Source organism: Sphaeramia orbicularis, chromosome 9, assembly GCF_902148855.1.
Source record: "Sphaeramia orbicularis chromosome 9, fSphaOr1.1, whole genome shotgun sequence".
NCBI lineage: Eukaryota > Metazoa > Chordata > Actinopteri > Kurtiformes > Apogonidae > Sphaeramia > Sphaeramia orbicularis.
Window position 1 is genome coordinate 47,783,692 of NC_043965.1, and position 15,775 is coordinate 47,799,466.

Here is a 15,775-nt window from a genome sequence, read left to right on the forward strand (position 1 = left end):
ACTACCCTTACATACTTCACCTCTGACAGTTCTGCACATTTAACATATTATTTTTATATGCACAATCACTCATACATTGCACATTTATGTAAATATATATTTATTTAGCAATAGTAAATTACATTTTCATTTAGTTTTATAGTTTTTATAGTTTATATATTTTATATTTTTATGCTCATTCTCTTTTGCATGCCATTCTTAAACGCCACTTTGTTTTGTTTCTTTTAACTTCCTAGTTAAATTATTCTATTTTTATACATTTTAAATTTTCTTGTTCTTTCAGTGTAGATGGCAAAGTCAGATTTTCATTGTACAGGGAAACATGTTTCTTTACTGTACACATGACAATAAAACCCTTTGAATCTTCAATCCTGCCAATTTCCACATAATAAAAATGGCACTACCAAAGGAGGTCCTCCGAGGAAAATGGTTCCTTGCTTGCGCACAATGATGCTTTCATCTGCCATGGCGGGTACATACGCGCCACCCGCCGTGCAGGAACCCATGACAACAGCAATCTGAAGAAAGAGAGGAAGAAAAATTAATCAGATTTGGAAGACATGACAGTCTAAAGGACTTTGCACAGTTACTCCTGTGACTTCTGATACTAATAATTAATTTCAATTAAACAACAATCTTAAAAACTAATGTTATGATTGTTAAATATGGCTAAAGGGAAGACAATCTGGAGAAAAAAAACCCCACTAATATGTAGGTTCATTCACCTGGAGAGAAAAACTAGCCTTTCTTAATGTGGAAATGCAACTGAGTGAAGTTGAATATATTCAAACTAGCGTGCTGACCCATGGGGAACCATGGGTCATATTAACACCAATATATAGGGGCGTAAGTCAGTAAATGTCTCGTTCCTGTTTTTAATTTCATTTCCCATCATGCAGCACTTCCAGTCAACTGAGCAACGTGATTGTAAGGCTATTGCATTCCAAAATGACTAAAATCTCTCAAAATACTGGTCCTATCAACTTGCTGAGATATTTAATGTGGAGATAGGACTATTCCTCAACTGTAGGTACCAAATTGGACAGTTAAAAAGGTCGCAATTTCTCAAAACTGTGCAGACACACACACACGCTCTGAGACCTTCCCGTATTATGATATAAATGTGTCCATCACCTCTAGGTTTACTGGAGGCAGGTTAGTTACAAAACCATTGGACTTTTCTATAAAACATTGTGACATTTATCAGCTTTAAAAGCCTTCTCTGGTGGTGGACGTTCTTGCATGAATTTTAACAGCAGACCATGAACAGTTTGTTTCTCTGGCTTTTCTGTATTTCTTTAAACACATTACACTCATCTTGGTTTTAGCCAAGTGCAAGAAGGAGGAACTGTGTCTTTGCCAAATTCTTTTGGTGGAACATTTACAAGTGGGGAATTGAGCCATGGACCGTAGAATAACTCAAACACCACAAAAGAAAAAAATTCTGTCTTTGCCAAAACTTGGAGCTGCAGCTCAGAGGTTGTTATTCTTTCACACAGTGAAGGGAAGTTTTAAAACAGTACAGACTGTCAGCCTGAAGCAGGCGTAGGATTACTACTGGAGAGGACAACCTTTGAACCAGGATGCAGTAAAAATCTAAATCTTGGTGCCAATTTTAGAGTCAATAAAATACAAAACTTCATAGAAAATACTTTAAGCTGACTCAGATCAAACATGGAACATTCAATTCAGTGACACTTCAACTATATGAATTCCTTGTGGATTATAAGACATGTGACAGTAGTTGTACGTTGGATTGACCTGTGCTACCCCCTCTGAGGACAGTCTGGCCTGGTTGAAGAAAATGCGTCCAAAGTGATCTCTGTCTGGAAACACATCAGCCTGTCGGGGTAGATTGGCCCCTCCCGAATCCACTAAAACACAAACATGAGGACATTTAGGGAACATTATTATTCAAACCATGCCCATGGCGATATTATACACATTTATCTTGACTCTATTTTATATTGACTGTAAAAACCTGCTGCTAGAACCATTTTATAGGCTTTTAAACAGATTTTAGATTTTAAAAGATTTTTTTAATAGCATGCACACAGCACTTTTATATCACATAGTACTTTTAATATATTGAGACTAAATATTTGACAACTGTATTCATTTTTCAGACTGTGTTCGAGTCATGCACTCCATCTATCTGCCTATCTATCTATCTATCTATCTATCTATCTATCTATCTATCTATCTATCTATCTATCTATCTATCTATCTATCTATCTATCTATCTATGTCATTGTCCCAGTTAAAGTAACAGTAAAATCTACTCTATATGATCATTACTTGAAGCTCTATGTCACAGGTGTCAAACATGCGGCCTGGGGGCCAAATCCAGCCCGCCAAAGGGTTTAGTCCGGCCCTTTAGATGAGTGTGTGAAATGCAAAAATTACACTACGATATTAATCATTTTAGTTCAGGTTCCACATTCAGACTAGTATGATCTAAAGGGGGTCGGATCAGTAAAATACTACGGTAATAGCCTATAAATACTCACAGCTCCAATTTTTTCTCTTTGCAAATGTAAACATTTTCATGTACTTACACTAAAACAAAGTATAATTTCACAAAAACTGTGAAAAACCTGAACAAATATGAACCACCTGAAATGTCTTAAGAGAAGTAAGTGCAATTTTAACAATATTATATCTTTAAATAATAAACTGAAGCAGAATATTGTTAAAAATTGCACATATTTATTCAGTTTGTTCATGTTATTCACATTGTTTTAAAGGATAGTTTGTAGATGTAAACATTTTCAAAATGTAATCTTAATTTTTTCACACAGAGGAAAGTTTAGAGTGGAGATTATTTATATATTATTATGTTTTTATTTTACTGGTTTGGCCCACTGTAGATCAAATTTAGCTGAATGTGGCCCCTGAACTATGAGTTTGACACCCCTGCTCTATGTGTTCATTACTGACAAATGTGACCAATAACTGAACATTTACTGGTATTTACTGATTATTCTCTTCTAAACTGTATCCACTCATTTCTGCTGCTGTCGGTGGAGAATTCTCCTACAGGTACAAAGAAAGACTGCCACAAATGATAAGAGGCCACATGTGGAAAACCTTGTGAAGAAACTGAGGCTAAAGCTAAGTTTTTATTCTCAAAACAAATTGTGTTTTTCTTTTAATGTAAAAAAAAGTGTCTTGTTGCTACAACTTTTATATCTGTGTTGGATTATGGAGATGTTTTATACATGAGTGCTTCAGTTCAGTGTCTTCAGATGGTTGACACTGTTTCCCATGATGCTTCTCTGAGGTTTATTACCTACTGTAAAGCATCGAGTCTCCACTGTGAGTTCTACTCTGGAGTAGGTTCAGCTATTGGTCCATGTTTATTTACAAGTCAGTACTTGGCTTCCTGCCGTTCTACATTTGTACGTTAATTGAGAAGAATAATTCTGATATTTAATCTCTCTGTACAAATGATCACATATGGTTTTCTGTTCCATTTGTCCGTACAAAACTGGGTCAAAGGGCTTTTGTTTACTCTGCATCGTATGATGGAATCATTTCTTTAAAGGGGTCATATTTATCTAAACCCACTTTTATTAGTCTTTGTTCATTTACGAGGGCTGTTCAATAAGTTCATGGCCTCACCCAGAACAGAACAACACAGACTGATAATTTATATTTTATTTTTCAACATAATCTCCATTTACAGCAATGCACTTGGTCCATCGATGTTCAAGCATCACTATCCCATCACGAAAGAATGTAACATCCTGTATTATAACAACCAGTATTTCTGGGTGAGGCCATGAACTTATTGAACAGCCCTCGTATTTGTGTATTTGGACCCTAATAGTTCATAGTTCACCAATAAATATTATTATTAAGGTTAATAGCACATTTATATATATTAGGCCTTTTTAGGTTTCATTTTATATTGATTATATCTTTTTTTTTCTACAAGTGATAATGAAACTTTTTAAACAGTTCCATAAAATAGAGTTCTTAAGCTAAAAAAATAGCCTATTTGAGAAATGATAGGTGAAACTTGATCTGGCCCATATGCATTTTAACTGTATAATCTTGTAACTGTGTGTTGTATTTGCTGCTGCCTATCTTGGTCAGGACTCCCTCTCAAAAAAGGTTAAAAAATAAATAAATAAATGTGTTAGAAAAGTGCAAAGTGGGACGAAGCAGGGAAGATGCGCCACTTTTTTTATGAACTCATTTGTCAGAGATTTTTTTTTTTTTTTGCATTAAAAAGGCAAGAATGTCTAAGAAGTCAAAAACAAACACCATGGATGAACTTCAGGACCAGAGAAACAAATACGTGAAGTAAAAAAGGATGTTCTTTTTTTTTTTTTTTTTTTTAAATCATTTATGATTTGCTGTCTGCTTATAAAGACCCAAAGAAAAGAAATGAAATCCAAATAATGGGTACTGTACTGAACTGTATAGCATCATATTATTTGAATTGAAGTTTTTTTTTATATTTTACACTAAAACACCTGAATATTCTCACCTAAGTAAATACATGGTAAATGGTTCTGCTGAGCTATTTCCTGGGCCCGAAGGTGTTTCTTGACGGTGACCGGGTAGTACGTTCCTCCTTTGACAGTAGCATCATTTGCAACAACAACACACTCCACCCTAAGGGAAAGGACACACATGAACTGTTTTAATTCAAATGAACATTAGTTGGTAATTAAAACAAAAAGCAATTTGGAAAAAAATAACACACGGTTGTGAAATTATCACAGCCGACAAGTGAACATTTAAAGAAGGAAAGTCTGTTTAACAAACACACACTTAATGTTCTTCATCGTTTAATCTCACAAATGTCCACTGTTTCATTTAACAACTCCTGTAATGTGGGAATGAAGGAGTTAACTGGAGAAGCGCTGGTACTTACCCTGACACTCGACCGATCCCGGTAATGATGCCGCCTGCTGGGACTTCCTCTTTTCCATATAACTCATACGCTGCAAACTGAGACAACTCCAGGAAAGGTGTCCTGCCACAAAACCAAACCCAGGAGAGATATAAGAAGTAATAAGGATGATCTAACGATGCCTGCTGCTGTTATTAGGGCTCTACACAACACCAACCCCATGACAGTGATGTGAACCTCCTACAGACACTAAACACATCACAGCAGACTAACAAACCACAGACAGAACCAGAGGAACTACCCTGGGTCCAGAAGTCTGTCGATTCGCTCTCTGGGCAAGAGTTTCCCACGAGATGTATGAAGTCTTCTGGCTTTTTCTCCTCCACCTGAACAGAAACAAAGAAAAGGCATATTAACTGAAAATGCTCTGGTACGATGAGGGAAAAACATTTGACTTTTAAGGTGGAATAAGAAAAGCCCATTTAAATAGATATTCATAGGTACAGTATATAATTGTAACCATAACCATCATTAACACCTGCTTTCCTCCTAAAGCAAATAATAATGATATTTTGAATTGAAAGCATTTTTTTACTTAACCTATACAGTACTCAGGTAGTGCCATAAACATTAGTCTTTAATATAAAGAAAACCTCCCCACCACCAACCAAAGAAATTTAGTTGACTCATAAAAAACTAAAAATAGTTCTACTGCCCCTGTATGTCAGCATCATGTTCTATCTGAATCGATCCCCAGTTGAATTTGTGAGGTTGTCAGGTTGTGTCTTAGAGTCCTGTGGTCTTGATGCAGGAGATCAACCTCCCAATAGAAGTGGGCGGTACTTTCACTAGGGCAGAACTCAACTAGTTCAGTCAAAGTCCATATATGACTTCTATCAGTGATCGATAGGAACTATATTTATATCTGTAACTATTTACATGTTATAAACCATCAAATTATGGACCATTAGAAGGAAGGTGTTACTGATTGACATATTGCATTTTTGCAATTCCACTGCAATGTTCCAATATGTTGTAAATATGTATATAGTCTGTATAGTTTCTTATTACTATTTAGATTATAAAAGCCAAGTGGCGTCTGTGTGCGTGTCTCGGGATTCACACACAATCTGGAAAGAGCTGACTACTGCAGTTTGGCATACTTATGTATTTTTGGTCAAGGAAGATAGTAGCAAAAACGGCAAGTTGATAAGACCAGTATTTTCAGATATTAATCATTTTGGAATACAATTGCCTTACAATCATGTTGCTATGGCCAAAACGTTTTGGCAGTAACTGTTGGACAAATGCAGTACAGCATGAACAAATACACAACAGCATAAAAACTACCACATCTAGAACCCATGGATTCCCACAGGTCAACACACTAGATATTATTATCATCAATACTACTATTATTGTTATTTTATATTGTTTTTTGCACTTTCTTTATTCATGCACGCTTTTTCATACACTTTATTCTGTTACTGCCTTGACCATTGAATTTCCCCGTTGTAGGATCATTAAAGTCTAATCTAATCTAACGGCACAGATTTAATATTTTTAAAATCTGCCAAAATTCCAAAATCTCAATTTCTCAAAACTGTGAACATACTTTGTAGACATTGTCACAAGGAAGATACATATGAAATTTGAAATGAACTCAACCACGAGTATCACTGGAGAAAATGTTTGAAGAAACTACTAATGAAGACGAAGACAGGACCTTCACAACAGCTCATGGCCGATTGGCCGGTGAGAATACAAAAAAAAAAAGCTGTCAACTATGCTTACTGTTGACACTAGTTCACTAATGGATTAATCATGCACATCCCTAAAAGATACTGAACAAAACACAAAGTTTCACCAAAGCTATAACTGGAACAATATTTCATCACCTGCGCTTCATCAACATTGTGTCAAATTTTTTTGTCTGTAACCTTTAAACTGTTTAAACTAAAACATACTGATACAGTGATAAGAGGTTAAAGAGTCTGTACAGACCCAACACCTACCCAGTTTAATCTTCTCTGTCCGTGCTTTCAATTCATCAACAAGAACTTGCATTCGATCATAGTTTTCCTGAAAAACAAGCACAAGAATAACAGTTGGAGAAAGGCACATTCCTCCTTTATCTAACATAAAACATGCGTTAGAGCTATATTTTGAATATCTATTTTGCATCTTTAGTATTTTCTTCACAGCTCCTCTGTGTGAAAGAGTCATTTTATTTGTTCATTTATTTAAGAGTAAAGGGTGGAACTGGGAAGTGTCAGTCCCAGAGCAGAGCCCCATTAGTACGATCTAAACTAGTACAAGAACAGCCACGGTAATATGTATGTATGTGTCTATGTATGTCTGTTTCCTACACAAACACAAATCTGAATTCATTACAGGTGTTTCTTTTACAGGCTTAGAAAGGTTGATTTTTTTTTTGGCAACTTGAAATTATTAGGCTCAAATTCTTCCTGGCCCTGATTTAAACCCACAGGTTTTGCACTTAAAATAATAGAGAATAATAATACTCATGTACAAAAAAATGCAAAAACCAAAGCACTCTATTGTAATTTTAAAATGCTTTCATTAATTCTGGCATGTCTTACTGGGCCTCACTGAGTCCTGCTGGCCCTTATCAGGGGGACATGCCATAATTAATGAATACATTTTAAAATTATAAGAGAGTGCCTTGGGTTTTGTATTTTTGTACACTGGCAGTCCCTTCATCAAAGAGCACCTCTTCTCCTATTTTTCATTACTGCCTGGGGGTCCATGAGTCTTTCCTCTTGACCGTTTGTTCAATAATCCTCATGTGTTGTCATATGGGACTGTCTGTTGTTGTGCCAAATTCTACACCCTGTCGAAAACAGCTCCCCCTTCCTAAATCAGCCATAAAGAGGACAAAGTGCACCAAATTCACCCTGTCACACCAGAATAACTCCAAATGTGAGCTGCTAAAGTAATTCCACTCCTTTAGCTTCACAAGCTAATTCTGATGGGGGATGCAGTTTTCAGCAATATCTGGTGCCGAATTCTGCTCCCTGCCGAAAACTGCATCCCCAGCTGCAGGTGATGTAGTTTTCGGCAGTATCTGTTTATATTGTTTTACATTTTGTGTGTTGTGTATCTAAGATTTAACTTTAGAAAGTTTTATATACCTTACAGTTTGCACACTCTTTAATATTAAAAAGATTTAAAAAAAAAACGTACCTGCAATATCTTACAATATTAATTAATTACTTAATTCAGGGGTGTCAAACATGCGGCCCATGGGCCAAATCTGGCCCGCCAAAGGGTCCAATCTGGCCCGCGGGATGAATTTGTGAAATGCAAAAATTACACTGAAGATATAAACAATCAGTGGTGTCAAAATCATTTTAATTCAGGTTCCACATACAGACACATACAGTCCAATTAGATTTCAAGTGGGTCAGAACCAGTAAAATATTATCATAATAACCTGTAAATAATGACAACCTCAAATTTTCTCTGTTTATTGGTGTAAAAAAAGTACAATTAGATGAAAATGTTTACATTACCAAACTATACTTTTCCAAAAAAATGTGAATAACCTGAACAAATATGAACAAACGGAAATGTCTTACGGAAAGTAAATGCAATTTGACCAATATTCTGCCTGTTACTAAATGTTTTGTGTGATTGTAATGCACATGTGTAAATGATAAACTGATAAACAGAGGCATAATATTGTTAAAATTGCACTTGTTTTTCTTAAGACAATTCAAGTTGTTCATGTTATTCAGATTTTTAAGGAAACTTTGTAGATGTAAACCTGATCATGATATAATTTCACTTTTTTCACTGTTATTATTTTACTGGTCCGGCCCACTGCAGATCAAACTGGGGCGAATGTGGCCCCTGAATTAAAATGAGTTTGACACCCCTGACTTAATTGCTACACAGGTATGATGGTGTTAAGAGGTTGAATAATTCACAGTTAACCCTTTCATGCATGAATTATGAGAACCTTAGTTGAGTTGTTTTTTGTGTGTGTGTGTGTGTGTGTGTGTTTTTATTCCTCCTTAGGCATGAAAAAAACAATGAGATTGAGGGTTTTTTTCCACAGATTTACAAAAATGTCCACTCAGCTACACCATTAATTTTATTCTTGAAGCAAAGAAACATGTATTTAAAACCCAATATCATAAAGTGATATGAAAACAGTGAAATGAAACCATGTTTAATGCAGCTAACCTTATGTTTTCTCACATTTTAACATATTCTAATACTAGTAATTACTCACTTCATGGAGATAATATGTAAAAACTAACAATTAACAATTGATTTCCAATCAAGAACAGCAAAATTACAGTAATGGTATGAATTGCAGTTTATGAGATGATTCATAAGTGTCCACTGTGTTGGTTGATATGAAATTAAAACAACTAAACCCATGAATATACAAGAGAACAGCTGGAGAATTTCTGTCCACTGTAGTGACCACTATGCATGAAAGGGTTAATTTCATACCCTACAGTCAGAAAGGAGAAAAGTTGTGACAGGATGAATTCGGTGCACATTGTCCTCTTCATGTCTGACTTAGGGAAGAGGGAGCAGTTTTCGGCAGGGAGCAGAATTCGGCACAACATCTGGAACTACCACAGCACTAGCAGCTGTCACTGGGGTAGGGGACTATGTCTGTGGAGGGACAAACTGAGCAGGATGCACAAGCAGTTCTATTGCATCCAACATGGAAGGACAGGGCCATGCACATATCCAGGACTAGTGGATCACACCAGGGACACTATGGGGACCCTGGGATGCAAAGACCTCCCATGAACACAGCTCATTTCAGCTGAGTTCAAGGTTTTGACCTCTAGCATTAGCTTCTGCTCACTTTACGGGCGGAATAAAACAATAATATAGCTACTTGTCAACACTGACTGACCTCTGCGTCTTTGGACAGTGTTTGTTTTTCGTCGCCCTACTTGACATTAACACCACCAGTGTTAGTGTAATCCCACTTTTAGGTCGGACACTGTTAGCTGCAGGCTAACCTACCTGGTATTCAGCGGACAGTTTATCAGGCTGAGAACCGACTCGAGCCACTGCGTCGGCATGATAAGGCCGAGAACAAGCCAAAGGTAAAGTCCTGTAACGGAGTAACCACGGTCGGACCGTCCGGAGGAGCATTTTGCTGCTCAGGTGTCACTCAACGTGGAAACTGCACCTGGAGTTTGCTAGCTAGCCTAGCAATGTTCTTCTTCTGATACTGTGTTTTCTGACCTGAGGCGCCACACTGCCACCTGCTGGTGAATAATGAACACACAGGGTTTTTCCACAGTAGGTGAATGAAAGAGAATTTGGTTTTGAAAATAGTTATTGTAAAAACTATGAAGGCTGGTGTTGAAGGGCTGATTTGTGTTGGAATAATTAAAACTTCTGCATTGGCATACGGTCGGATATGAAGACTGGTCAGGGATTCCGTTTAATGCTTTATTTTCTCTTTAGGCAGATTATTCACAGGTGGAATAGTACAGGTGATGACATGGAAAGGATGGTATTAAATCTTAAACAAAGGGAAACAATAACTGTATTACTAAAACAATTCCAAACATATTCAAGGATATTCAACTAACAATAACACAAAATAACTCACTCAGGTCTGCATCCATCCACTCTGTGCATTTACGAGGGCTGTTCAATAAGTTCATGTCCTCACCCAGAAATACTGGTTGTTATAATACAGGATGTTACATTCTTTCGTGATGGGATAGTGATGCTTGAACATTGATGGACCAAGTGCATTGCTGTAAATGGAGATTATGTTGAAAAATAAAAAAATATAAATTATCAGTCTGTGTTGTTCTGTTCTGGGTGAGGCCATGAACTTATTGAACGGCCCTCGTAAATCTGATTCTTCTTCAGGCTGCATGCTCTACATCAGGGGTGTCCAATCCTGGTCCTCGAGGGCTGGTATCCTGCATGTTTTAGATGTATCCCTCTTCAACACACCTGATTCACATGATAATCCTATCATCGAGCTCTGCAGTAGCCTGATAACGACTGTCAGGTGTGCTAGAAGAGGGAAACATCTAAAACATGCAGGATAGTGGCCCTCGAGGACCAGGATTGGACACCTCTGCTCTACATCAAACAAAGGGAAAAGGGGATGGGCTGGGCCTGATCCTTCCTCTTAAAGGGTTGGGTGTGGCCTGACAGGTGAGGGTTAGGTCCTGACCCTCCCCAACCAGGAAGTGGAGTTTTTAACAGTTATGATATTTCTATTTGATATATCGTACATGATTTTTTAAATTAAATTAAATTTAATTTAATTTAATTTAATTTAATTTAATTTAATTTAACCCTTTCATGCATAGTGGTCATTACAGTGGACAGCTGCTCAGAGGTGTTGTCTTATATATTCATGGATTTTGATGTTTTAGTTCCATATCATCCTACACACTGGACGTTTATGCATCATCTCATACACTGCAATTCATACCATTAGTGTAACTTTGCTGTTCTAGATAAACCTTATCTGCAGTAACATGTTGGAGTGTAAAAAAAAATGCTAACTGTTATTAGACTGTAATTAAAAGGGTTTTACTTTTTGTTTTTCTCAACAATTTTTATTTTTTTTATTTTTTGCATATTATCTTCATGAAGTGAGTAATAACTAGTATTAGAGTATGTTAAAATGTGAGAAAACATGAGATTAGCAGCATTAAAATGTTTTTTTTTCTTAGTTTTCACACAGTATATCAGTAAATACATGTTCCTTTGCTTCTAAAATTAAATGCATGGTGTTCAGCTGAGTGGACATTTTTGTAACTTCGTGAAAAATAGCTTCGTGAAAAAATTCAATTGAATCGTTTTTTGTTTTTTTTTCCATGCCTAAAGAGGAATAAAAACATTCCAGAAAAAAATCTTGATTACGGTTCTAATAATTCATGAATGAAAGGGTTAGTTTAATTTACAATAACTCACTTTGTTTTTGTCTTAACTTCCATAAAAAGCCCCTCTATATGGACAGGTGTTGCGAAATAGCATTCTCTGTAAATACTGTTTGCATTACTTGATTTGGATGGTTGTTTAAAGTACATCCATGTAACCAATAGGTTCTAATATTCCTTATTAAATAAATCACCAATAAATAAGCAAATAATATACAGTACTGAGTCTTGAGTCTGAGTCTTGGGAAGCCTTAACCTTTGTTGTTGTCGTTGTTGTTTGTTTTTTTGCAGGGCTGTAATGGGTGAGTGTCTGTATTTCTAATAAGAAATATGCAGGAAATATGTGTATAGTACAGCTGCAATCAATCAATCAACTAGGTGCTTGAAGTCAATGCAAAAAAGTCCTGATTCGATTAATCGACTCAAATTGATTGAAGGGAGATATTTATTCTATTGCGGTTTTCCTGAATTGAAGCTTCTTTGTGCGTCACAATAAGCGTCCGTGTGAAACATACCAGTGGAACCAATGTTTAACAGCAGAGAAATGAAGGAAACCAAGCTTTGATTCAGGAGAATTGTGGTTGAATTATTTTTTTTGGATCACTTTGAGTCGATTAATCGGTTGCAGTATAGTGTATAGTACTGAAACACACACACACAAAATCAGAGCTGCACTATCTTACCATGTATGACCACACATATACATTTCTCGGTCATTGTACTTAAATCTGTACATCTACAATATACAGCAAATATGTAAACAATACTAAAAATGTATTTCAGACAAAAAATGAATATTACAGAGATTAGATTTTAGAGTAATTCATAGATTAATTGACACTTATTGCCAACATATTTCATTTGTAGACACACACCCATTACAGCCCTGCAAAAACAACAAAGCTAAAGGCTGCCTACGCCTTTTACACAGTACTGTATCTAACTCTGCTGATGATTTTTTATCACAATTAAACAGCTTTAACAACATGAAAGTGCATAAACTGTACATTTCAATGGAATTCAGGATTAACAGCCAAGAGCCCAGGAAATACCATCACTATGTGGATCCTTGCTGCCACCATGTGGATTATAGAAAGCATTACACTCTTTGGAACTGGTTCTACAATAATGTGTATTAGATACACGATATACAGGGGTTGGACAAAATAATGGAAACACCTTAAAAAATCAACAAAATATAATTTAATATGGTGTAGGTCCGCTTTTTGCGGCAATTACAGCCTCAATTCTCCGAGGTATTGATTCATACAACTTGTGAATTGTTTCCAAAGGAATTTTGAGCCATTCTTCAGTTAGAATACCCTCCAACTCTTTTAGAGACGATGGCGGTGGAAATCGACGTCTTACTTGAATCTCTAAAACTGACCATAAATGCTCAATAATGTTGAGGTCTGGGGACTGTGCCGGCCATACGAGATGCTCAACTTCATTAGAATGTTCCTCATGCCATTCTTTAACAATTCTAGCTGTATGGATTGGGGCATTATCATCTTGAGGTGAAGGTGTTTCCATTATTTTGTCCATCCCCTGTACTTTAGTTGTATAAACTATCCATCACTACATTAGTTTTTTTCTCTGGACTGCAAAAAATAGAAAAAAAACCCAAACAAACCCGAAAACCTAACATCAAATGCAATGCCGTATTTTATGTGATGGCAGTAAAAGTCATCACAAGTGAAAGTTTGGAAAGACTCAGACTGAGACACAGCTTTACCCTCATTCAATTAATGGTTCATAATAGAACAAAATATATTTACCCAGGTCTCGGTTTTTGTAGCATGAAAAGATAAAAGGTTAAATATATAATTGAACATATAAAAGGTAAACTGGGTAGAAAAAAAATACCATAAAATATGCAAAATCAAAAATCTGTATTATAAAAGGGAAGTGACTCTGTCTGTGTGTCTCGGGCATCACACAAAATTCGGAAGGAGCTGACCGCTGCAGTTTGTCATACTTTTGTATTTTTGGATAAGGAAAAGACTCGTAAAAACGGCAATTTGATAGGACCAATATTTTAGGAGATATTTGTAATTTTGGAATACAATAGACTTACAATCACATTCCTATGCCCAGAATCATAGAATCATCACTGAAGTGGGTTACCTAGCAACAGATATACAGTAGGACCACGTTGTCATGGTGTCCAATTTCATGTGCAGAAACAGACATGTCAGTTGAGAGGTTATTCAACTGAAAATGCCTGTGGAATTTACCAAGAAAGTAAAGAAAGTAAGGGAATGAAACTGGATCAGAGGATCTAGAACCCGTGGTTCCCTACAGGTCAACGCACTAGTAATAAAATAATTTATTAATATATACAAAATTACACAGTATGCAGCAACAGTACATTTAAAGTGATAAGTCCATTTATGTAAAATGTATGATACCTATTAAATAATGAACTGATATCCTCTGTTACATTTAATTACAAATGCTGGTGCTGGCCTTGTCTCCTTTGGAAATGGGAACTAAAGTTGGTTTAAAGTGGGAATGTGAGTTAGCCTAAAAGCTTTAAAAAAGCATCCCTTCTGACCCCAGTGCTTTATTCAAGGTAGAGTACGTTGGGCAGAGTAAAGCCTGAAGAGCATTCAAACCAAGAGCTTTTAGTTCATTTAGCTGTGAGAGGCCTTTCTCCTCCAACGCTTCCACCTATTCTATCAACATGCACAGAAACGGCCCTGACCTCCACTCAAATGGCTGCTCCTGTTTTCTTAGGGAATATCCAATCCTCCACTCTCCGTGTGAACTCCAACCCTCTCACTCATCCAACTCTCTGTACTTTACCATGACCTCTGACCTCTTCTCACTGCTGCAGCTGTGAAGTGATGGAATAGATGTAGAGGCATGAAAAGCCTCTTAAAAATAAAAAAATAAAAAAAAGGAAATAAATAAATAAAGTATTATGAAGTGCAGTGAGAGTGGTTAAATAGCACACGCGTGGATTGTATGAAAAGAAAGAAAGTACATGTGATGACGATGAAATGTATTTAAAAAACACATAAGGTCAAGTGAGGAATTCTGAAAATATCTGGTAAAATATCAAGGAAAATCATTATTCATTACACATCCTTTCCCTCGAAACACTTACACATATATGCACACACACACACACACACACACACACACACACACACTTTGATGCTAAGTCACACTGTGAAGACACTTCTTACCATAATACACTCAGTGATCTGCATGTAATGACACTAGAACCTTCACTATGGTTTAATGTGTGGGTTGGATTCGTTCATGGTCTGACATGAATGACTTCAGTCAGTGAAAAAATGTAAAATATACAGAATTTCATTGATTAGGTCAGATGTTGTTTTAACAAATATGAAGTAAATCAAACTAATTCTGAAAACTGAAGTTACATACTCAAACATGAGTTGAAGACAATAACAGGAAGTTTAATTCTACCATCACTATGTACAGGGGTTGGACAAAATAATGGAAACACCTTCACCTCAAGATGATAATGCCCCAATCCATACAGCTAGAATTGTTAAAAAATGGCATGAGGAACATTCTAATGAAGTTGAGCATCTCATATGGCCGGCACAGTCCCCAGACCTCAACATTATTGAGCATTTATGGTCAGTTTTAGAGATTCAAGTAAGACGTCGATTTCCACCGCCATCATCTCTAAAAGAGTTGGAGGTTATTCTAACTGAAGAATGGCTCAAAATTCCTTTGGAAACAATTCACAAGTTGTATGAATCAATACCTCGGAGAATTGAGGCTGTAATTGCCGCAAAAGGCGGACCTACACCATATTAAATTATATTTTGTTGATTTTTTAAGGTGTTTCCATTATTTTGTCCAACCCCTGTATGTACGATAATGGACTGGAGCGTCTAAACCTGGGTTTACGATTATCACATTTCCGAAGTGCATGTAAACGCATCAGATTGGATTACACTGGTCTGCAAGTAAAATGCTTCCAGAATAAAATGAGTTAAACTTTACCAAA

General features: G+C 36.4%; 1 protein-coding gene across 1 annotated transcript in view; it reads right to left on the reverse strand.

Annotated features, from left to right (window-relative positions):
• The window catches only part of mccc2 (methylcrotonyl-CoA carboxylase subunit 2), a 33,384-nt gene extending 23,288 nt beyond the window's left edge, over positions 1-10,096 (reverse strand). The window contains exons 1-7 of the mRNA XM_030142571.1: positions 9,887-10,096; positions 6,883-6,949; positions 5,169-5,253; positions 4,889-4,990; positions 4,499-4,626; positions 1,762-1,874; positions 405-518 (exon numbers count right to left, since the gene is read on the reverse strand). Of these exons, the coding sequence (XP_029998431.1) occupies positions 405-518; positions 1,762-1,874; positions 4,499-4,626; positions 4,889-4,990; positions 5,169-5,253; positions 6,883-6,949; positions 9,887-10,018 (741 nt within the window). The 5' untranslated portion in view covers positions 10,019-10,096. The remainder of the gene's footprint in view (positions 1-404; positions 519-1,761; positions 1,875-4,498; positions 4,627-4,888; positions 4,991-5,168; positions 5,254-6,882; positions 6,950-9,886) is intronic.
• Between the last annotated feature and the right edge of the window lie 5,679 nt (positions 10,097-15,775).